The sequence below is a fragment of the Megalobrama amblycephala genome, linkage group LG11 (genome assembly GCF_018812025.1).
Source record: "Megalobrama amblycephala isolate DHTTF-2021 linkage group LG11, ASM1881202v1, whole genome shotgun sequence".
NCBI classification, from domain to species: Eukaryota; Metazoa; Chordata; class Actinopteri; order Cypriniformes; family Xenocyprididae; genus Megalobrama; species Megalobrama amblycephala.
In genome coordinates this window covers 39238330-39261311 of record NC_063054.1, presented here as the reverse complement: position 1 = coordinate 39261311, position 22982 = coordinate 39238330, and the positions used below count along the sequence as shown (strand labels likewise).

At 36.6% G+C, this 22982-nt stretch overlaps 2 protein-coding genes and 1 long non-coding RNA gene across 3 annotated transcripts; 2 read left to right on the top strand and 1 right to left on the bottom strand.

Annotated features, from left to right (window-relative positions):
- Positions 1-1809: 1809 nt before the first annotated feature.
- Positions 1810-7291, bottom strand: LOC125278660. The gene is made up of 6 exons (XR_007187199.1): positions 6181-7291; positions 6020-6066; positions 5640-5704; positions 5480-5539; positions 5301-5396; positions 1810-4462 (listed from the first exon to the last, which is right to left on the bottom strand). It is a non-coding gene; the product is annotated as an uncharacterized LOC125278660 (long non-coding RNA).
- Positions 7292-8728: 1437 nt separating this feature from the next.
- On the top strand, positions 8729-12704 carry LOC125278813 (Fc receptor-like protein 2). The gene is made up of 5 exons (XM_048208146.1): positions 8729-8734; positions 8849-9161; positions 9234-9373; positions 11649-11949; positions 12043-12704. Exons 1-5 carry the CDS (start codon positions 8729-8731, stop codon positions 12171-12173), a joined length of 891 nt encoding a protein of 296 aa, XP_048064103.1. The 3' UTR covers positions 12174-12704.
- A 5385-nt stretch (positions 12705-18089) lies between these two features.
- LOC125278797 (piggyBac transposable element-derived protein 3-like) lies at positions 18090-19524 on the top strand. The gene has a single exon (XM_048208134.1). The coding sequence runs from the start codon at positions 18173-18175 to the stop codon at positions 19205-19207; it is 1035 nt and encodes a 344-aa protein (XP_048064091.1). The 5' UTR covers positions 18090-18172; the 3' UTR covers positions 19208-19524.
- Positions 19525-22982: the final 3458 nt, after the last annotated feature.

The window sequence follows — 22982 nt, the reverse complement described above, 5'->3', positions numbered from 1 at the left end:
CAGTGTTTCAAGTACTGCAGCAGCGCTTCAATGTGATGACCTAAAAAATCGTAAAGCAAAATAATGGCAAGAAAACACGTCTTTCAATAAACTGCATAATGGTTGCACGCACACGCAGCATGCCCAGTGTAGACAGCTTCATTAACAAATGACTCTTATGAACCGGTTCTTGTGAGTCAAAAACACAGCGCAGCCATGTTCACTTATGAAATGTTATTCCATTTGCTCGTGAATCAGAAAAGTACTGCTTCTCAGCTAACTCAAAAGTCCTCTGAGAAATGTAGTACCATCCGAATATGTCTGAGATTAATTTCGTAATGTTTTGGCGAGCTGATTCTCCAACCGCCCACTCCACTTTTATCATGGATAAAGGTCTTTTTGCCATGTGACGAAACAATAACATGAAATCAATAAGAAGATCCCGATCACAGAAACTAATAGCAGAGTTAGGTACGAATCTAAATGTATTTTATTTTTCTCAATTGCTAACACATTAAGTGATTCAGTTGGCCCAGTTTCCCAAACGATTCGTTCAGTTCTCAAAACAAAGACACATTTCTCAAAACATTTAAAATGACAACATTAGATAGCGAAACTGATGACACACCAGTCAAAATCTGAGAGAGAGCTGAAAGAATCATTTACGAGTGTTTTAAACTTACACATACAGTATAATTACTGTACACAGTATCAGTAGGACTACTTTAGATGAGGGAAATTTCACTATTCTACAGTAAACTGGAGCACATGTTGTAACACCCTCAAACTTGTGATTGTCAACTTTCTTTGTAGCCATTTTTTATGTGTACTGTATTTTTGCAAAACTAAGAAATGACTGCCTAGGGATATAGTCTTGTGTCAGAAGACCAATACACTGATATAGAATGGTATACTGTAATGAAATTTGTCCAAATGTGCAGAGGATGCTGAATTATTTTTTTTTTTTTTACTGTACTGTAATTGACAGTAAAGGCTACTGTATTGTGGTGCATTTGATTTTGTCAGAAGAGAATAAGTTTTTGACTAGAACATATTTTAACCTGGAAGTTTGAGGTTTGTGCAAGTTGATGTATAGTTTCGAGATTGTGTTTATAGTTGTGAGAAAATGTTGAATGATGTTAGGAATTGTGTGTTAGCAATCAAGAAAAACAATAACTAGATTGAAAAGTTTGAAAGACAAATTTATGCTGACTTGTCATAAAGCCAATTTAAAGTCTTGTTAAGGTCAGAATAGATAGATGTTCTGGGTATTTGCTAAAGTGTTGTGAGGAGATTCTGGATGGTTGCTTGGCTCTTGGCCTGCAGTTGCTAGAGTATGTGGTTGATAGGGTGTGTGTGTGTGTGTGTGTGAGTGAGTATGTGGTTGATAGGGTGTGTGTGTGAGAGTATGTGGTTGATAGGATGTTCTGGGTGAACACACACAGACATTCCCATCTCTGTTAAAGGATTAGTTCACTTTCAAATGAAAATTTCAAATGTATATGACTTTCTTCTTTCTAATGAACACAATCAGTGATATATTATTAAATATCCTCCTGATACATCCTAGCTTTAAAATGCAGTGAACAGGGGTCACAAGAATGAGCTGAAAGTGCCTCCATCCACATCCATCCATCATAAACACACTTTTGAACTGCAAGAGTTTTACACTTTCTTTGTATGTTGAATACGGAAGGCAGTATATGAATATGGAAGCACTTTCTTCAGCTCATACACGTGATGCCTGTTCACTGCCATTATAAAGCTTGGATGCATCAGGATATTAAAATATCTCTGATGTATATGACATAGACCTCATGCCACCAATTTGCCACCCTATAAATAATTTTCTAGATCCACCCCTGTGTAGACCTAAACCCTGGATAAGTTATGCAATACTTGTGGTGTGGTTTCTGATAAACAAGCAGTTTTCACTACTTACTGTAGATGAAGTCTTGAGGTTTTAACACAGACTATTGGGTCAGTATGGAGCTTAGTCAACTTCTTCTTGTGCTCTGTGAGTATTATTATTTTCTCTATATTTATTCTTCCTCTATATGTCATTGGATGTTACATTACATTATATTTATGCATATGAGAGACGCCTTTATCCAACACATGAAACTTCAAGGTGCTGGATTCCAAAATCCAGTCCCAGAGTGTTTCCAGAATAAATGGACTGATGTCATATAGAAACAATGCAACAAAAATGTTTTCTTTTTCTCATGTTTAATTTTTTAGCATATTTTTCAATGCTCTATTTAATTTTTTTTTTTTTTACTTTCAATTCAGTCCTGTGGTTATATATGGGTGAAAGATGAGATGTCACCATTTTGGTGTCTGCATCAAATAAAATTTACAAAAGTAATTTTATATACATAAAAAACATGTTAAATGCAAGTAAAGTGTTTACTTAGATATTTCAAATAACTTTTGAAAAAAAGAAAAAAAAAAGCCGACATATGGGGGAAATTACGGAGCCCTGGACATTACATGCATGAAAAAAATAGTAGGTTAAATATTTACTATTTCGTTCCCTTGATTTATAAATCATGCACATGATTTATAATTCGAGGGAACGAAATAGTAAATCGTGCGCACAATTAAATTTTTTTTAATTGCATGTCATGTGCGTCTGGCCAAGGGCCTGCACCGTGACTTTTATCGGCCGGAGGGCAGGGTCAGTTACCGTGCACAGCTCCTGCATTAACCCTGGTTCAGAACAACCCTTGAGTGCTTTGGCCTGCAGGACGGCTGTCACATGCAAGGCAGAGGTGGCCTGTCCAGCGGCACTGTGAGGCTTAGCATCCAGAGCTGCCGTCATCGCACAAGCGCTGGATGGCCGGCACTTTGCAATTACACACTCCACCTGGGGAATCCCCACAAACCCCCTGACTTTTGAAGCAGATTTTGGCAGTCTGCCTTCCATGCTTCCTAAGCTCTTCATTCTCAATCATCCAGCCACACATGCACAGGACAGGGTGGAGTATTCCACTTGAGTCCATTGCGTGACCCAGGAAAGCATTGATCAGAGGGAATATCAGAGGACAATAGCCCTCTCTCTCCGACGCAGCTACGACATCTGATCCTCATTCAGAGTGGCGAATGTGTTTTTTTTTTTTTTTTTTTTTTTATTTTTTTTTTTTTTTTTATCTCAGGTTCCTTAAACTTAAAACCACTCGAAACCTATTCTGGACAAATTAAGCTGGACATTTGTACAAATCTTTGTAATTAAATTTTATATGTACTTATGTTACATCATATTTTCACCAAATCATCATATGCACTTGTACAGGTGACTTTAGTTCTAGACAAATTAGACAAACCAAAATGAGAACATTTGAGAACATTTAAGCATAAAATGGTGTTCCACAAGCAAAGAAAAATATACTGTTATAACATGTCTGATGTATAAAACAGTTTTATCAGCTTACACTGTAATGAGTTTTTCTCTTTGTGTTTTTAGTGCTGATTTTAAACATCCACTGTGGACACACTGCAGGTGATTTATATTTGATTTATATATTTCATCCACACTAATTGTTTCAAACCAGATGATAAATATGAGTGTTACATTTGTAGGATTATAAATACAAATACAAATTTATTTTTACAAATAAATTATTGCCTTTTTAACAAGTTCAGTTATTCACTGTTAGACATTTCAAGGGGTTTTTACAGTAACTTACTGGCAACACTGTTGCCAGTAAGTTACTGTAATTAAGATTTACAGTACTATCACCGTATTTCAGTTTTACAGTAACTACATGGTACTGTAATTATGTAATGCGGTGCAATTACTGTAAAAAACCCAGGTAATCAGTACACTACTGTAATTATTTGTCCTAAATATAGATTTCATAATTTTTATATAGAATTAATTATAGAATTAATTTAATTAAGTACTACTGAGATACAATTCACACAAAATTATTCCAAAATATCATTTTATTTTTTATTTAAAACATTGCATATATATCACAAAATAAACAGTCTGCCAATGCTGGAAAGGATGTGTTAAAAATATAAAATGACATAAAAATGATGTAAAGTCAATGGTTGTTTAGCTTATTGTCAAAAAATATTATAATTAAATATCAAAAATTACATTCATAAAACTGCAAAATATAAATACATTTTTAAGCAGTCAAAAATGAAATGTCCAACACAGGACAAAACAGTTATTTTCTCAATCTCATTAGGAAACATGACACATAACCCCACTTTCAAAATCATTCAAAAATTGATTAATGTACACTAGTGGCCAAAAGCACTTAAGTGTCTTAATGTTTTTGAAAGAAGACTGTTCAAGAAACATTTCTTCTTATTATCAATGTTCTCCTCTAAATTCATAAAAAAAAAAAAAAAAAAAGAAGACAACACACTGTTTTTGTCCACCTTTGGAAATAAATGAACTTCTCCAAAGATTGTGTCCACGAACACAAATGTACTCAGTCCTTCAGAGGAGATCCCGGCTCTAACACTATATAAAAACATGAGAATGAGAGAGAGAGAATTCCATATTAGTGTCAAATAATTTTTAACCTCCATTTTTAAACTTTTTTTTTTTTTACTATAACTTAAAGGGTTAGTTCACCCAAAAATGAAAAAAATGTCATTTATTACTCACCCTCATGCCGTTCCACACCCGTAAGACCTTCATTCATTTTCAGAACAAAAATGGCCGATTTCAAAACACTGCTTCAGGAAGCAACGGAGCGTTATGAATCAGTGTGTCGAATCAGCGGTTCGGAGTGCCAAAGTCACGTGAATTCAGCAGTTTGACACTCGATCCGAATCATAATTTGACACAGAAGATTCATAATGCTCCGAAGCTTCCTGAAGCAGAGTTTTGAAATCGGCCATCACTAAATAAGTCGTTATTTTGTTTTTTTGCCGCACAAAAAAATATTCTCATCGCTTTATAATATTAATATTGAACCACTGTACTTACATGAACTGATTTAAATATGTTTTTAGTACATTAATGGATCTTGAGAGAGGAAATGTCATTGCTGGCTATGCAGGCCTCACTAAGACATTGGATTTCATCAAAAATATCTTAATTTGTGTTCTGAAGATGAATGAAGGTCTTACAGGTGTGGAACGACATGAGGGTGAGAAATAAATGACATTATTTTCATTTTTGGGTGAACTAACCCTTTAAGTATGTGTGTATATATATATATATATATATATATATATATATATATATATATATATATATATATATATAGGTAACATATTTTTGTCAATAGCATATTCAAAAATTTCAGCTGAACTGTAAATTAAATTATGCCAGATTAAATTTTAATACTTACATATCCTAAATTCTGTCCAAAAATGCTGAGATCCATAGAGAGAGAGACTGCAATCGACATTTGGCCAATTTCAGCTTGTCTGCAGTGAAGGGGAAGCTGTTTAAGACAAATAAACAGTAAGACGCATGCAAGAAATCACTATGTGATGATTTTTCTCCTCCCTACAGTACTTAACCCACCTGTGCGCTGATATTAGGACCTTCCTGGTCAGTCGGGACTGCAATGGTAGAGTCTTCGGCCTAATAAAAGATCAAAATAATTCAAAAGTATAAACTAAAGTTGTTTAGAATGCTAAATTTGGTATGAATGATTTTGTGAGAGTTCTACTGCAGTGCTTACCTGGATAAATGTAATCTGGTGAGACATAACATAGAAAATGGTCCATCTTCTGATTGCTTCATTTGCTATGTAATAAATAAAATGTTAGACATGATGCAAAGTCACTAATTTGATCAAAAGTTAGCAAATTTATAATGTTAGCTAGTCTGCACCAGTGGATCCACTGCTTGCTTCACACATTGCTAATTCAACAATGCTAGTGACTGCATTAACTGTGCTTCAGCTATACTACTGACAATGACAATTAACTTTGTGGCCCGCAAAATGTCGCTGTGGCGCGCTTTTAAACCAGTATTACAATAACATAGGCAGAAAACATTGCTTTTGTTAGGACATTTAAGTAACAATATGATTTCAAGTAACGTTACAGCTAAACTTACCTCAGAAATCTTGCTAGCAGTCACCGGCGCTTTGGTGCAGTTGAGACCTTTAAAACACGCATACATAAATTGCAGTAAATATTAAATTCCATAATCTAACAAAATCTTTTGTCAAATGAAACGTTAACGCAGTTTGCCGTGGTAAAGTTTTTTTTTCTTACCTTGCTTGCTGGTCTCTCTCTCTCGGGGAGAAGTCTTCATGGGGTGCATCGGTACACCATGAGCCGCAGACTGTGGCGCTGCCACGCTGATTCCGTCTCTACCTCGGACGCGAACGACGCGATCCAACAAAAGTCAGAACCCAATTCATTCACTGTTTGCACTGAATGCTCCGTCGCGACACGACAAATCCCAGACAGAGACAGTATGATGCCCCGTTATATGTACAGTACTCCGAGTCCAAGCGCTCGCGCTATTTCTGACACAAGGTTTGCATTTTGTAAAGGTCCGGTGTGTCCAATATAGACAGCCGCGGGCTGTTAGCGTTGTAGACACACGGTGTGAGGCGAAACATGTCAAACCAAATGTACAAAAATAGGAAAATAAAAAACACGACGGAATGGAGCCAGAGGATCCGTTACAGCAAATACAGTAGTATACTGCAAATTTTAAAAATACAGTAAATCACTGTATGTGGTGCTTGACGTCACAGAAAATTCCCATAATGCAAAGGGAATCACAGTTATTAACTGTAAAGAGATCGAATTAGCAGTATAATACTAGGTGATATATGGTAAATAACTGTAGAAATTACAGAAATGTCTAACAGTGATTCCCATCTCTGTTAAAGCATTAGTTCACTTTCAAATGAAAATTTCAAATGTATATGACTTTCTTCTTCTTCAAGTTATTCACAAATATGGTCTATAATGCTTGAGTCTTGAGATTAAGTCTTTGAGATTGATTATTGTTTACTATTCTGAAGTATAACATGTTAACTGTTTTTCACAGCACTGTCCACCATTAGCCAAGCCTAACAAAGTTGATGTGTTACTGAAAAGTTATAATGCATATGATGCAACACTTTTTCCTATTGAAAATAGGTTGTAGTTCTCATTGGTTTGGTGACAGCAACACCTACTGGTCATAACAATACTAGTTTATCTAACATCAAAATTTGAACATAAACTGCTGTACCTGAACAACACCCAGGTATACATGGGTTTCATGTGACGTCACTGTATTCTATCGCCGCCATCTTTGGGACCGGTCACAGCTGCGCGCCCTGTTAAAGTCTATGGTGACAGCAGCTACAATTACCAGAGGAAGGCCAACGAAACACTCTCAGAAGGTTCACAACAAGTTTATAATATATCTTGGATATGTGGTGCTGTTAGCTGTTTCAACAGTCGTCAGAACTACAAATTTATTTGATCCCAAAGGAGTTAGATCGCAGAATTATTGGCTTCATTTAGAAGGGACCACACCACTGGCAGCCAAACAGCAATGCACAACATTAATAACTGCTGGGACTGTCATTTACATAACATTATAACGAGAACACTATTGTAATAAAATGTTGTGAATTCTCTGTGTTGTTGTTTCAGCGTGTTGTTGTGGTAAGAGCGCGTCGACTGAGTTTGATTACATTGATTACATAACTTGTTCAAATTTCACTTGTGCATTCGCGTCATTTTGTACAGATAAAACTTATTAATTTTATTAAGTATAAATATCTGATTATTCTCATAAAGGATGTGTTTCGTTGAGGTAAATAACCCACAGAGCTGATGATCATCTATAGCTTCAGCGCGAGCGCTCAAAAAGTAAGACAAAACATTAATATGATTGGGACTGTCTTCTTCTTATACATGATATTATAATCGTATATATTTGTAAAATAACGTTGTGAATTATTTGGGCTTATTTGCTGTGTTTCGGGGTTTCAATGACGTTACTTCAAGTTCATCTGTGCGTGATTTTGTGCAAATGCTAGTTGTAATATTTTTATTTTGTATTAATATCTGGATTATTTTATATAGGATGTGTTCCGATGAGTTAATTAACTTTCAGTTTATGGGTTTTTTATTATCTTCAGCTTCAGCGTGCGCAGCTCAAACAGCAATGATTAAGTCATTAAAATGTTTAACGTTACTACACAGTAATATTAAACTTTAATATTTCTTTTAGAAAATGAATGCATTATGTTTAATAACTAGCTCTTATATTGTTCTAGTATTATTTTCATCAACACATAGTTTGATTAATAATAAGGATCATGAACAATAACAGATTTTTTTTTCTCAAATCATCTCATTTTGATAACAGTATTATTTGAGCTGCGCGCACTGAATGAACACCCGTAAACTGAAGCGCTTTGCTAGAAGGTTAATTAACTCAACGGGACACATCCTATATATGGTAATTCATATATATTTATACAAGATATACATAAAATTACAACTTATATTTGCACAAAATCATGCACGCATACTTGAACTAAGTAATGTAGTCAGCTGGTGTCGTGAATTTGTTCATCCTGTAACAACACGCCGAAACACAGCAACTAGAATTCACAATATTTTCAAATAAATCAAATAAATTTGTAGTTCTGACGACTGTTGAAACGGCTAACAGCACCACATATCCCAGATATATTGTAAATTTGTTGTGAACCTTCTGAGAGCGTTTTGTTGGCCTTCCTCTGGTATTTGTAGCTGCTGTCACCATAGACTTAAACAGGACGCGCAGCTGTGACTGGTCCCAAATATGGCGGCGGGCATAGCGGAAGTGACGTCTTTGAAACCCATGTATAGAGAACAACACTAAAGTCTAACCTGATTTAGCATGTTTTACAATCAAGAAACCATGTTCATGCAGTAAAAACAGCACATTGTCATCATTGTGAATTGCTGTCATTATGCAGAAACACCAAAACCCAAAGTGACCATTAAACCTGATCATCATGTATTCAGAGGAGACTCAGTCACTCTCAGATGTGACATTGATGCTGAAGGAGTCACTAGCTGGAGGTACAGCTGGTATAAAGAAGGTTCAACCAGAGTTATCAGTGAACTACAGGAACTCACATTCAGGTCTGTTTCTGAGTCTGACGCTGGTAAATACTTCTGTAATGGAACAGAGACTGAAGGATCACGACACAGCTCACAACTCAGTGATGAAGTTACACTGACAGTATCAGGTGAGTTTGATCATCTCTTCATAAACACACACAAGTTCAACATGTTATTAATGAGTGATTTCTCAATTTCAGATCCCAGAGCAGTTTTAAGTGTTTCTCCTCAGAAGTGGTTGACTGAAGGAGATCCAGTGACTCTGATCTGTGAGCTTAACGGCTCCTCTACAGGCTGGACATTCAGCTGGTTCACTCAAACTGTCTCATCACGTCAGTTATAATGTGCTTCATGTTATAACATGTGAATTAACTGATTTTATTCAAGTCAGATATTATTTTTTATATGACTGAATCAACCTTACTACATGTGTTTCATCAATAACATTCTAACTCTTGCAATTGGTTAATAGTGCTAGTATTTACCTTGGAAATCAACCTACAAATGACAACAAATATTAATCTCTGAATATGAGACTGGGCTAGGAGACACAATTTTAACATTTTAAAAAAGGTTATATTAGCATGTAAAGGTCACATTTGTTAGAAATATATCTCCATCATCTGCTCCCTGGCACCTGATTCCATCAACTCCTCCATGGCTTCTTCCTCCATCGTCTCCTCTCTGGCTGCTCCCTTCCTCCACTGCACTGTTGACTATTATGTTTTTGGGATGGGGGAATAATGTAAAGTGCAGTCTTGTTTCAGTTTAGTGTTTCATGGACTTTTAGTTTGGTTCTCATTGGTTCCTTTTTGGCGATGGCGATTAGAAACAGTCGCATTGGAACAGTATTAGGGATGCGTGGGTTTCATTTTTTTTTCTATTCAAAATTCAGAATATTCATAACTTTGGGTAGGCTCTACTATTTGTTTTGCAATAAATCTACAGTGCGCATGTTGTAGACAGTTGACGCGGTGCCTCAGTCTGATTTTTTTTTTTTTTTTTTTTATGGTAACTCTTAATTTTATAATGTGTATAGCTCCAAAATTTGGTCACTTAGTAGACTGAAACCAGTGTCAAGCTAAGCTTTTGTCCATCAAACCTTTGGTAAGTCCACTAGTCAGGAATGTGAAAAATATTCATTCTTAATGTTTAATATCTATTTTCAATAAATACGCAGACCACGTTAAGACAAAATCACTTTTAGTTTGAGCCTGATTTGTGAAAAAATTGTCAATGACAATCGCATATTGTCACATTGATGTGTTTCTCACTGTTGTGTTTCTTCTCTTTTTCTTTTGTAATAATGACACAAGCCACTGAATAACAGTCCAAGCCATTAGATAAATCAGCTTATAAATTAAAAAATCTAGTCTTTCACAGTACAGTTTTGGTATGTTAACCCCTCCTTAAATCCTCAAATCCCATTATTCTGATTTGCGAAATCTTTCACAGTACAGCTGTGGTCTGTTAATCCTTCCTTAAATCCTCAATTTCAGTATTCTGATGTGTGACAGTACAGTTTTGCTTAAGTGAAAAATTGTGAAATCAGAATAATGATGTTAAGGACTTGTACTAAGGAAGTGTCAATAGACCAAAACTCTGCTGTGAAAGATTTCACAAATCAAAATCGTGAAGCTAAGGATTCAAGGAAAAACCAAAACTGTACTGTGTAATATTTGCAAATCAGAATAGGATGTTAAGGACTCAGGAAAAGGATAACTGGACAAAACAGTAGCTACTGTGAAAGATTTCACAAATCAAAATCATGAAGTTAAGAATTCAAAGAAAAGTTAAAAGCCCAAAACTGTACTGTGAAAGATTTCACAAATCGCATTAGTCTATTTTGAGCCTAGCATGACCTGACTAGATGACCATGTATTTTTTTAAACCTATAAGCTGATTTATCTAATGGTTTGGACCATTATTCATGTGAACAGCCCGTGTGTCATTATTACAAAAGGAAAAGTGCAGTCAGAAACACTGAAATATAAAAACATACGATTATGAACTATCCGCCCTACATTTTTCTAGTTTGAGAAGCTGTTTACATGGATAAGTAACAATAGGGAAGAAAAGAGTATCGCAACTTCCATTTTACGCCATAATTTGGGTGGGGGTTACTAACAGGACCCATGCAGGACTCTGTTGCAGTCAATTAATCATTAAGTCACAGCAGTCACTTGGCACAGGTTGCTCAAATCACATAAGTACTCTGAAACTCGATCTTGCAAGTAAGCAGAATTTTACATTCAGACAGGAAGCAAATGTAGAGGTGATAAAATTGGGCTGGTGTGATCATATTTCTGGGATCTAGTAAGGGAGCTCGTAGAGCCTGTGACATCTATCCAACAAAGCATTACGATAGTCTTATATTGAGGTCATGAACGTATGAATTAAGTTTTCACCAGCAGACAGCATGTCATAATTTGCCAATATAGGTGAAAAATGGCTGTTAACACTAACAATTTAATTATGTTCAAAAAAGAAAGACTGCTATCAAACATAACACCCAAGTTATTAACTTTAGAAGACAATGTATCAGTTATATATGTTTGGTCCAATAGTTTGGAAATATATGAGGAAATTAAGTGTCATCAGCACAACAGTGAAAGCTTCACAATGCAGTCAGCTACTCTATTTGCAAACATTGCGTTTCCTGTGTTTCTGTAGTTGGTGTGATTCTGGAGAGTCCTGTTCATCCTGTGACTGAAGGAGATAATCTGACTCTACGCTGTTTATATCCATATACAAGCCCATCAATCCTCAGTGCTGACTTCTATAAAGATGGATCACTCATCCAGAATCAAACTACAGAGATGATCATCCCTACTGTCTCAAAGTCACATGAGGGTTTCTACTACTGCAAACACCCAGAGAGAGGAGAGTCGCCCAAGAGCTGGATCTCAGTCAGAGGTGAGAGTCAATTAAACTGTGAGTGATTTATGTCTTCGTATGTCCTCGTTCAGATATAGTGCATGATAAAGTGCTTGTGTGTCTCTTTTTCAGGGTCTCATTCAGACTCTCAGATCTCTGTCCTCAACATACTCAGTTCTGTACTGGCAGCTTGTCCATATCTGCTAGTGACAGTCGTGCTGATTTACAAATGCTGCAGAATGAGAGATAAAACACCCCAGTGATTTATTACAAGTCATTGTAATTAAAGTAAAAATTATAGTTTGTTGACCAACAACTTAGTCATTACTATTGTTAATACTATGTGGCTGAATTACATATTTGTATGTATGCTTTGTATACGCTTTCCCTTTTTCTTTCTAATGTCACCACTGGCATGCTCACTGGGGGATTGTAAGGTACTTACAAACTGTATATGTATATATGCTTTGAAGAAACATGAATTGTGAAAATGCAATACAAATCAATTGAATTGAATTTGTCTCACTCCTCCTGTGTATCTTTCTCTCTATAAATTCACATATTCCTATTCCTTCACATATTTCTAGTCAAATTATATAGTTAAAACATTATTGTAGTTCATAGAAGCAATAAACGCAATGAGAGTTTTTAAGTTTCCTGTCTTGTATTGCTGCAATGCTCTGTAGGTTTTTCATATTTATGTTTAGAGCTGTGAAATACAAGAATAGTGTTTATAGTTTTAAGAAATTAATTGTTATATGGATGATATTTGGATAACATAATGGACTTTAGTGTGTAAGAAATTGAACAAAGTTTAATAAGGTTTATGAAAATCAATAAAAATATTTTTTATTCAAATAAAAAGATCTGAAGACCACTAGTGTGAGCTTTGTTATCTGCAAATAAACCTCATTATAGCAATTTAGAAATGTCTTGCTCTTAATTATGAAATATTTTCAGTACATTTGCCAAAAATAACTCTTTCTAACAACTAAAAATTAGGAACTCTTTTAAAAAAATGCATATACCAATTTCGAATGTGGCCATGGTCACAAGCCTGATCTGGGCCAGACAATCACAGGACTAGTATGGGCCACAAACCCTTCACCAATACGGTGGCATCATTGCCACACATGGCCCAGCTTTGGCTAACAGGATGCGTTGTCACTGCCGACAGGAGGCCAGCAGTTCCAGTTTGAGGTCACATTAGGGCCAAGATCATCTGCTGTGTGGGTAGTTGTGGTTTGGTTTGTTCTATTTCAGTTCCATGACTTTAACCATTGTGGGATGAGCAGCAGTTGTTCACTTCCACTTCTTCCATCAAGTTAAAAGGGATAGTTCACCCAAAAAATGAAAATTCTGTCATCATTTACTCACACACAAGTTGTTCCAAACCTGTATGAATTTATTTGTTCTGGTATACACAAAGGAAGATAACCAAACAGACCCCTCTAGTCCATGATATATGAGTGAGAGACATGATTGAGAGAGGAAGTGTGTAGTTAGTGCTGTTTGAGAAGAGAAATGCACTGTTTTGTGTTTTTGTCAGTCTGTTTGTTTGCTCAGACACTCAGTTTTGTGATTTGTAATAGTGTTTTGTTTTATCAGTTAAAATTGTTTTTAGTTTTATCTTTTTTGTCTTAAAGGGTTAGTTCACCCAAAAATGAAAATTACTCACCCTCATGTCGTTCCACACCCATAAGACCTTCATTCATCTTCAGAACACAAATTAAGATATTTTTGATGAAATCTGAGAGTTGTATGACTCCTCCATAGACAGCAATTTCACCACCACTTTCAAGGTCCAGAAAGGTACTAAAGACATTGTTAAAAAAGTCGATGAGTACCTTTCTGGACCTTGAAAGTGGTGGTTAAATTACTGTAAGATGAACGAAGATGAACTATGGTCTTGCAGGTGTGGAGCAACATGAGGGTGAGTAATAAATGAGGGTGAGAAATTTGGGTGAACTAACCCTGTAATATTTACTAATATGCAGTTAGTAAGATTGTGTCTTTAGTCCTCTGCTTTCAGAGCAATAACTTTAAGTTCCCTTTCGATAGCTCTCCCACAGGAACAGAGAAAATTTCTGAGCATATTTCTGACCATATGTTGCATATGTCTCCTTCCCTGTGCCTGACAAGCACACTGAGTGCATCTCCTGCCTGGATAAGATTTCTTGCTGCACGGGATTACATTTTGAATGAAAGGTGGATTGCGGTCAGTAACTATAGTGTACTTTAGGCGGGAGCGGGCGGTCTTACAATAACCCGGTTGCTCCCGAGATGCTTTGTCATCAGCGCATCTGTGCTTGTGCTTGAAGTGAACAAAACTTTCTGCATTGGTGGCGTTCACACAGTCACCAGTTCCCTGTCCTGAGAAACCTGGAAAGATATGTTCTTTGCATTCTGCGAGAGTGCACCTTCAGAGAACATTCAACATTTGTGATCGGATTTTGGAGGAGAGAGGTTCTGAAATGGTCATCAGTCAATGTCATTATGTTCTTATGTGGATGTTAAAAAGATTTCATTTTGCAGTATACAGTGCCATGTATGTGAACCCCTTGCAGAATCAGTGAAAATGAGAATTATTTTAATAAAATAAGAGGGATAATAAAAAATGCATGTTATTTTTTGTTTAGTACTGTCCTAAGTAAGAACCATTGATTCTCATTGATCCTCTTTATTAAGGTGGAATACAAAGCTTCGGAGCCATAGCTTCAGGGTGCCCCAAGGCCAAAACAACAAACAACATAGCTTACAAATAAAATACATAAATACCCTAACAAAAGAAACAAAAATACGATCAACTTCCCTCACTCCCTAAAATGAATCGCAAACAAAGTCAAAATGAATGGCAGGACACCCCTACGCTCCTAAAGCATAAACAGAAACTTAATTGGTTCACTTCAAACAAAAACAGGAACAGTGGTTCGCAATCTGCTGACAGGAGAAGGAATCCGGAGCTCCTCAGGCCAGCAGGCCAACGCCAGAATGAGCTCGCCATCTTCTGAGAGTGCCGCCCTTTTAAATGGAGCAGCTGCAGACTCAGCCAATGATGTTCTGTCTACAGCAACCAATCCCTGCACAGACATTTAAAGAAAAAAAAAAAAAAACACTCCACACACAAAAACAAACAACAAGACAGATGCCGAATATCGTAACACCCCCACACACACAGGAAAATCAAGTGCGTAGAGTCTGCTCTCTCCCCTCTGAGGAAGATGGGAATCCCCATACTCAAAAACATTGATGATTGGCTGCTTTTAGCCCAGCCGAGACAGGAGCTATGGTCATAAATCCCTGCTCCTCAGTCATCTGGAGAACTTAAGATTCAGAGTTAACTTTGGCAAGAGCTCTCTGCTCCCCAGCCAACAAATTTCTTTCCTGGGGCAGTCTTTGATTCAACTCAAATGCAGGCTTGGTTCTATTAAGAGTGCATGCTGAAAATCTGAAACATGGCAGCCTCATTCAAGGCAGGGTCTGTTCTTCCCCTCAAGAGGTTTCAAATCTTCTGGCCTTGATGGCAGCAGCTTCATCAGTAGTTCCGCTGGACCTGCTCCATATGCGACCACTTCAGCTTTGGTTAAAAGGCTGTGGGGGGGTAATTTTTTACATTTTTGATAATACAATACACAAAGCACACAAACCCATCTTCTTTAATTTTGACTGTTAAAGTTTTTTTTTATTTGACACAATTAAAAATTTTACTACACCTGCTCAAAAGCATTTTTTTAATTCATGATTATTCTTGCATTGCATAATGTGTGCTTATACAAACCACAAGTAAATCACATTCATATATTTAATATGGACAAAATTTTTTGTTTGCAATTTCAAGAAGGCTATATTTACATACAACTAACCTGACAGTTGAGTCGTTCATACAGGTTTTGTAATGAAAACTAGTCTACAATTAAGAAACCCTTAGAAAATAGTAAACATTGAGTTTACATGTGATTCATTTAAAATACTTAATTTATTATTCCAATATCCAAATATGATACTAAATCCCACAGAAAAAAGGGTTTCTCTGCTGTCTTTGAATTATAAACAAGACAAACATTCGCTGAATAAAAGGTTAGCCAATACAAACATATTTATAGAAAACAGTTGACAATGAATAGAAAGGACCAATAAGAGCAAACGCATCGAGTATTCAAGAATATCAAGAAGTTAGTCATATAACGAGGGGTTGTGTTAACTAAAGCGTCCGTCATTTACCGAATCTTAAAAACACGGGTGGATAGTTAAAAATCTTTTCTGACAAAAACAACACAAGCAAGAACAAATTTTAAACCAAACACGGCAATTTTCATTTTACCTCTCTGTGCGCGCACGCGTTTGTGTTTATGAGAGAGAGAGCTCGCGCAGCATTGAGACAATGGTCATGTTAAATGCATAAGTAACTAATGTGCTAGTTTTCATACAAAATAAGTAGGCTATGTAACATAATTAGTTACTTTAGTTAGTATTAACATAATAACGCAACACATGTAGGCTATATATGTTTCTCAACAGTGAGAATAAATAAATAAACGCCTGTTTCTCCAGACTCGCGCTTGTCAGTCAGTCACACATCACATTTTCATAATCAGCGATTTCAATTTTATTTAGATTTGTTGTTCAACATTACTTGTACATTTTATACTCGTTTACCTTAAGGTGTCAGAAGTACCATGACTGCTGTATTGTCCTCGCTTGAGAATTCAGTCACAGACGGCGGGAGTTGCAGTCTCTTTTTAATGATAGGCTGTACGCATTTGTAAATCATCCCCTCTTGCTATTTAGGGAAATGAACCCAGCGCTCAGATTGATCGAACTCTTTTGCTGGATTTGAGTACTAGGCGTGCACAGAGGAGTCACCGGGTTTTTGCGTAGTATAGAATGACAAATCTTACCAGCGTACTTTGAGGTCAAAATGCGTACCTGGTACGCAAAATGCGTACATGTTGGCAGGTCTGCTAATTTCAAGTTGTTAAGGTAAAAAATAATATTGGATTGCGCCTGATATAATTAATTTAACACTTTCTGAATTGAAATAATGCATAATTACTTAATAATTTAATCGTTAAATTACAAGTAAATCGTGTTGGAAATTTTGTATCAAATTTGATACTGCAGGTATTAATGGTGCTTTATGTCTAAACAGTAATGTCAAATTGTAGTAACGTTATCTACTTTATGACTACCACAATGCAAACACACACAATATTGGGATGATTCAATTAATGGCAATTAATGACTGAAATGCCATATTAAAATATATATTGTGTTAAAAATGCACATATTAAATTTGAAACTGCAGGTATAAGGTTCTTTATCCCTGAATAGTCGTGTCACATTTTTTTTTATGTAATCTACAATATGCCTACCACAATGTCATCTTACAATACATTTAGGTTATTTTTACAGTAACAATTCCTCTAAAATTATAATCAATATGCTGGAATCAATCAATTTTTTATGTGTATTTTTAGATGTCAAAAAGATTAGAGGAAGAAGAGAGAAAAAAAAAGCATCTTCAAAATGTAATCGACATAATAATGGATGGCAATTCAAGTGACCTAGAGCAGTTAGAGGAAGAGAGAGGAGGAGGATGATGATGATGAGGAATGGATTCCTCAGGCCATGCATGATGATGGAAGTTCAGACAGCAGTGATGAGGAAGATTATCAAGTCGAAAGTGTAGTCCAGAGCAGCATAGAAGTTGAGGTCCCAACAACACAGGACACATTCAAAAAGCAGTCGGTGAAGGATAATGCAAAAAAGAAAGAATACAGATGGAGAAAAAAACAATTTCAACCTCCATCTGTCGATTTCATTGCATCTGATGAGGAAGGGACAGAAGACAGGTGTAACTGGACTCCATACATGTATTTCAAACAGTTTGTCACTGATGAAATGCTACAGGAAACGGCAGAACAAACAAATCTGTACAGCGTACAAAAAGAGGGCAAGTCAGTAAACACAACTGCCAAAGAGATAGAGAAAGTTCTAGGCATGTACATGCATATGGGGTTAGTACAGATGTCCTGTGTGAGAGCATATTGGGAGATGGAGACAAAGCTTCCTGCAGTTTGTGATGTAATGTCTCGAGATCGGTTTCTGAAATTGCTCACACTGATTCACTTTCAGGACAATTTCAGGTGTTTCTGATGATGCAAAGAAAGATAAACTGTGGAAGCTTAGGCCATGGTTACAAAACCTGCGAGAACAGTTTCTTTGCATACCTCCTGAAGAATGTCATGCAGTAGATGAAATTATGGTGCCATTCAAGGGAAAATCTCATCTACGTGTCTACATGCCTGCAAAACCACACAAATGGGGTTTTAAGATGTGGGGACGTGCAGGACAAAGTGGCTTTCTTTATGACTTTGATGTTTGTCAAGGTGCAGAACATCAAGACAGAGAAAAATCAGAAGTGGGTGTTACAGGAGAAGTTGTGCTGAAAATGACATCAACACTTCCAGCAGGAAAAAATCACAAGGTCTTTGCAGACAATTACTTTACATCAGTTCCCCTGGTGCAGCACCTAAAGGAGAGAGAAATCCACTACATTGGCACAATCCGGATGAACAGGATGGCCAACTGCACCATGATGGATGAAAGGGAAATGAAGAAACATGGAAGAGGGTCAGTGGACTTCAGAGTGAACCAGGACAACAACATCATTGTAAGATGGTTTGACAACAAAGCAGTGAACCTGATTTCTTCATTTGTGGGTATTGAACCTGTGGGAAATGTGAAACGCTGGGATCGCAAATCCAAAACTCACATAATGGTTCCCAGACCAGCCATCGTTGAAGCATATAACAAGTTCATGGGAGGCGTCGATCTCCTTGATATGCTGTCTGCACTTTACAAATTCAGCTTCAGATCCCGAAGATGGTACATGTACATCTGGTGGCACACTGTTACAGTGGCAGTCATCAATGCGCGGAACCTCTACAGAAGAGACCAGAAGATGCTAGACCCCAAGATGAAAACCATGGCTCTGCGAAGGTTTCAAGCTTTGGTTGGTACTTCACTCACAAGTGCTGGAAAGGCTAAAAAGGTTGGCCGACCACTATCCTGTCCAGAAGCAGCTCCATCAGCACCCCGTAAAAGGTCAAGCTGCAGTGTGTCCCTGGATGTCAGAAGGGATGCCATGGATCATTTTCCAACATGGGAAACCCGACAAAGATGCAAGCATTGCACCAACAATCACTTCTCACATGTGTACTGTGAGAAGTGTAAGGTGCATCTTTGCCTGAACAAAGACAGAAACTGCTTTCGTGACTACCACAAAGTGAAATAAAAGGACTGGAAAAAAGATCTATGTAAAAAAAAAAAGAGAGAAAAACTGCCTAAAATGTTCTATGTTTTCAAACTGTTAAAGGCATAATAGATTTTTTGTATCTAAAATCTACACTGTTGTAAGCAAAACGTTCCCAAAAAGCCTGATGTATCAAATGTGATACAAAAAATATATCATAAACAAAATGAGTTGGCAATTTTTTTTTTTTTTTGATTTTGATTCAAGGCTTAATAAACATCTAATTTCCAAAAATATATAATTTTCTGCCATTGTTTTAATGTGTCAGGCTTTAAAGGGTTAAAAGCAGAAATGCTGGGTGTATAATTGATTCTTCCCGTATTGCAGTAAGTAAAATAGTTCATATTTCATAAATTAGTGTGAAGTGAAACTGAAAGGCCATGTTTTTCACATACTGAATATCATGATCTGGCCTTTACAAACATAGTCTTATTTCATACATGGAAGAATCCATCTGTACTTATAAATTTTGCTAAAGAGTTACAAAATTGTATTCTGTGTCAAGTATTAAGTAAGTCATGATGGCAATGGCAGAAACTGTAGCAGTACCTCTGGCCTTATATTGATGATTGATTGTATACAGTTAAAGAGTAATGTGTCTTCTAAAATAATCTTAATGATCTAATCTTAATGATCTAATCTCATTTTCTTGCATTGTTTTTCATTAGATAAAATTGCTTTAACAGTACTGATGTTTCTAATACTTCAGTGGGTGTAACAAACTAATGTGTGATAACTGCTATTGTTCATTTCAGGTGCAGAAACTTGAGGCTGTCGGATACAAGCCAATTTTATTTATTGGGAAACAGGACAAAAGGGCTTCAAATAAGTGGGTGGCAGATATTATCACACATCTGCACCCCACTCCTGTCACCAAATTTTTTTTTGGAGAAGATGCAGAGGGCTTATGAGTTTATCTTAACAAAAGGTAAGAGTAATGTTTTTGTTTAGAATAAATGTATATTTCTCTGTTACTATGTACAAAGTAAATTTGTATTTTAGCAACCTCCACAGCGGAGCAGCCGGAGAGCCAAACCGTGGAGCAGCCGGAGAGCCTCACCAAGCAGTCAGAAACTGTATTTGTTCTCAATCTTGTTCCTGTGTCTTGCTCACTCAATCCAACCTCTCTCTCTCCTCCTTCCTCTGCTACTTCTACAACTGTTCTTCCTTCACTTTTTCCCCCTCCTCCACCTCCACTGCGGCAGAGGAAAAGAAGGTTAAACACCTTTACGGCGTCACACTCTACCACCCCTGTCTCTCCTCCATATCCATCTGCCTCTTCCATTTCCAAGCCTTTGATTCAGGAGGTGCCACTGGTAAAGAACAGTAGAAAAGGTAACTTTTTGCATGGTACATCTTACTCCACACTATTAATAAATTTGCTCCCAGTCAAAGCTGACTTCATGTAAATTGGATTCATTCAGCTAACCAGGACATTGGTAACCAGTTCACAGTATTTTGTTATTTACATAGTTATTTAGCTGTGTTTTAGTGGCCAATGTCCAAGGGCTGTGGGAAACCAATCCAGTACATTTTGCTTGATTGACAAAAACGGGGACAAATTCACTTTGACAGGAATGGAAAAGACTGCATATCACCTCACATGTGAAATTATAAATATGGGCTTGTGTGATTCAGCTACAAAGCATGGCATTCGTGGCTTAATAATCTTGTCTTTTCATTATTTCAAGTTGTTGAAAATGTAGTAGGCAGAAGGTTTTCCTTTTTGATAAAATAACTGGGGAACGAATAAATGAGGTAAAATGTTTTATTAGGCCATGTGCTGGACTCATGACTGATTCTGACCTTTCACAAAAACAATTCACAAAAACAAACGTGTGTGTAACTGAAATTATTAGTCTTGAGTCTGGTTGTAAACTGAGTGTGTCTAAATTTGGAATGTTTGGAAGACCATTCCATAGTTTCAGAGACAAATGGGAGAATGCTCTACCTCAACCGTATTTAGAATATTATATGAAGATCTTGGAATTTTGTGATTGAAGCGGACACCAGGTGTTGTAGGTAATGAGGAGCTGGACCATCCAGTGAAAGTCCAGCAGGGAAAAACGTATGAATTCACAAACCTCTCGACAAGATCATAGAATGGAAAAACCACTTTGACAAGCTCCTGCAGTGCTACTATCATCCAACACACCACAACAACTCCAGTGAGCAGCACACCAATCTACATTACACACACACACACACACACACACACACACACACAACCGCTAGAAGAAGCACAATCACAATCAAACAAGTGTCACACAACATAACTTTAGCACAAAAGAAAACTTTCACAGGAGCAACACCTGTAAGATTGTGAGGAAACAAACGAGCCACATCACAAACATTCATCTTCACAACTGAACAACACGAGCTTTCACTAGCCATCCCAAACTCATCAAACATGACAAAGACATGACATACCTGGATTGACAGGATAGAGAAGAGTTTCTTCTGAGCTGTGGGCCTGTGACAGTCAAACATGTGACTGAAATCACTAAAGCGATCTCCATCAATGATGAGACACCTGACATTGCTCACTGATGACGTCTCATCGTCTTCAAATTCAGTCCAAGAAACAAAGCCAGGTGAAAAAAGACACAAAAACACACAGAACGACACAAACACGACCATCTGAACATTCACAGGAACCATGACATGTCAAACATATTAAAGTTTGCTCATTTCTGATGCTGAAAATCACGCGTATCAAATCTTGATGATCCGTTGTGTTCTTCAGAAGAAACACCTGCATGAATGTAGTATATCATCTTAAAAGACCTCATTTCTTTTCCTTCGACAGTTTAATGGACGCTGAGCCCTTTGGGGTTTATTTTTCTGTAAAGATGTCGTTTTCTTTTGCTGTTTTTGTTAGTAAATTGTACTTCAGCACCTACTTGTTGGATGCTCATTGTTTTTCATGTAAAATGATCATTTTAAATTCTGTTCAAAAGATGTTTTACTTTTAATAATTTAAAAATTGTGTCTGGACAAACAAGTTTGTGAACAACAAGTTTATTTTTGATCTCTTCAGATCAACACACTGATCAACAACACAATAATGATCCAGTTACAATCAATTTATAAGAAAAGTGTTACAGTTTCAGCAAAACAAATATATCTGAGTTGAGTTCTTAAAGAGAGAAAATTATATTTGTATTTCAGAGAAAAAAAGTAAAGTAGTAAAGTAAAAACAGTAAAGTGAATTCAAAAAGTAATTAACTAATGAGGTTCTGCTTGAAAAGCTTTTATCAATAGAGTTAATCCGTCTATGAATGCAGACGGTTGATTCATTATCTGAAGCTCAAACTATACTCTTTTTCTTTATTTTTATAGTCGAAAGCACAGCCTCGCAGAGTAAACTTTATTTGACTCGTACACCTACACAGGCTTTAAAATCAAATGATGATGAAACAAGCGTCTACATGCACAGGCAGATTAATCACACTGGAAAAGCTTTTCAAGCAGAACCTCATCCAATTCATCATTTCTATTTAAATTCACTTTACCATTATTTGATTCAGTCTTTTCTTCAAAACATTGTAAATTATAAATATTTCTCATTCAGAGCTCAACTAAGACATTAGTTTTGACAAATGTACAACAGGAAGATTTGACACAAACCAGCGCATGCGCATTGAACACAAACCTCGGCGAGTCTCCAGACGCTCTTCAAGCTCCATCAACAGATTGATCAACTTTAGTGAGTGAAAACCAGTCAAATCTGCTGCTGTATTTAGTAGCTGTTCAT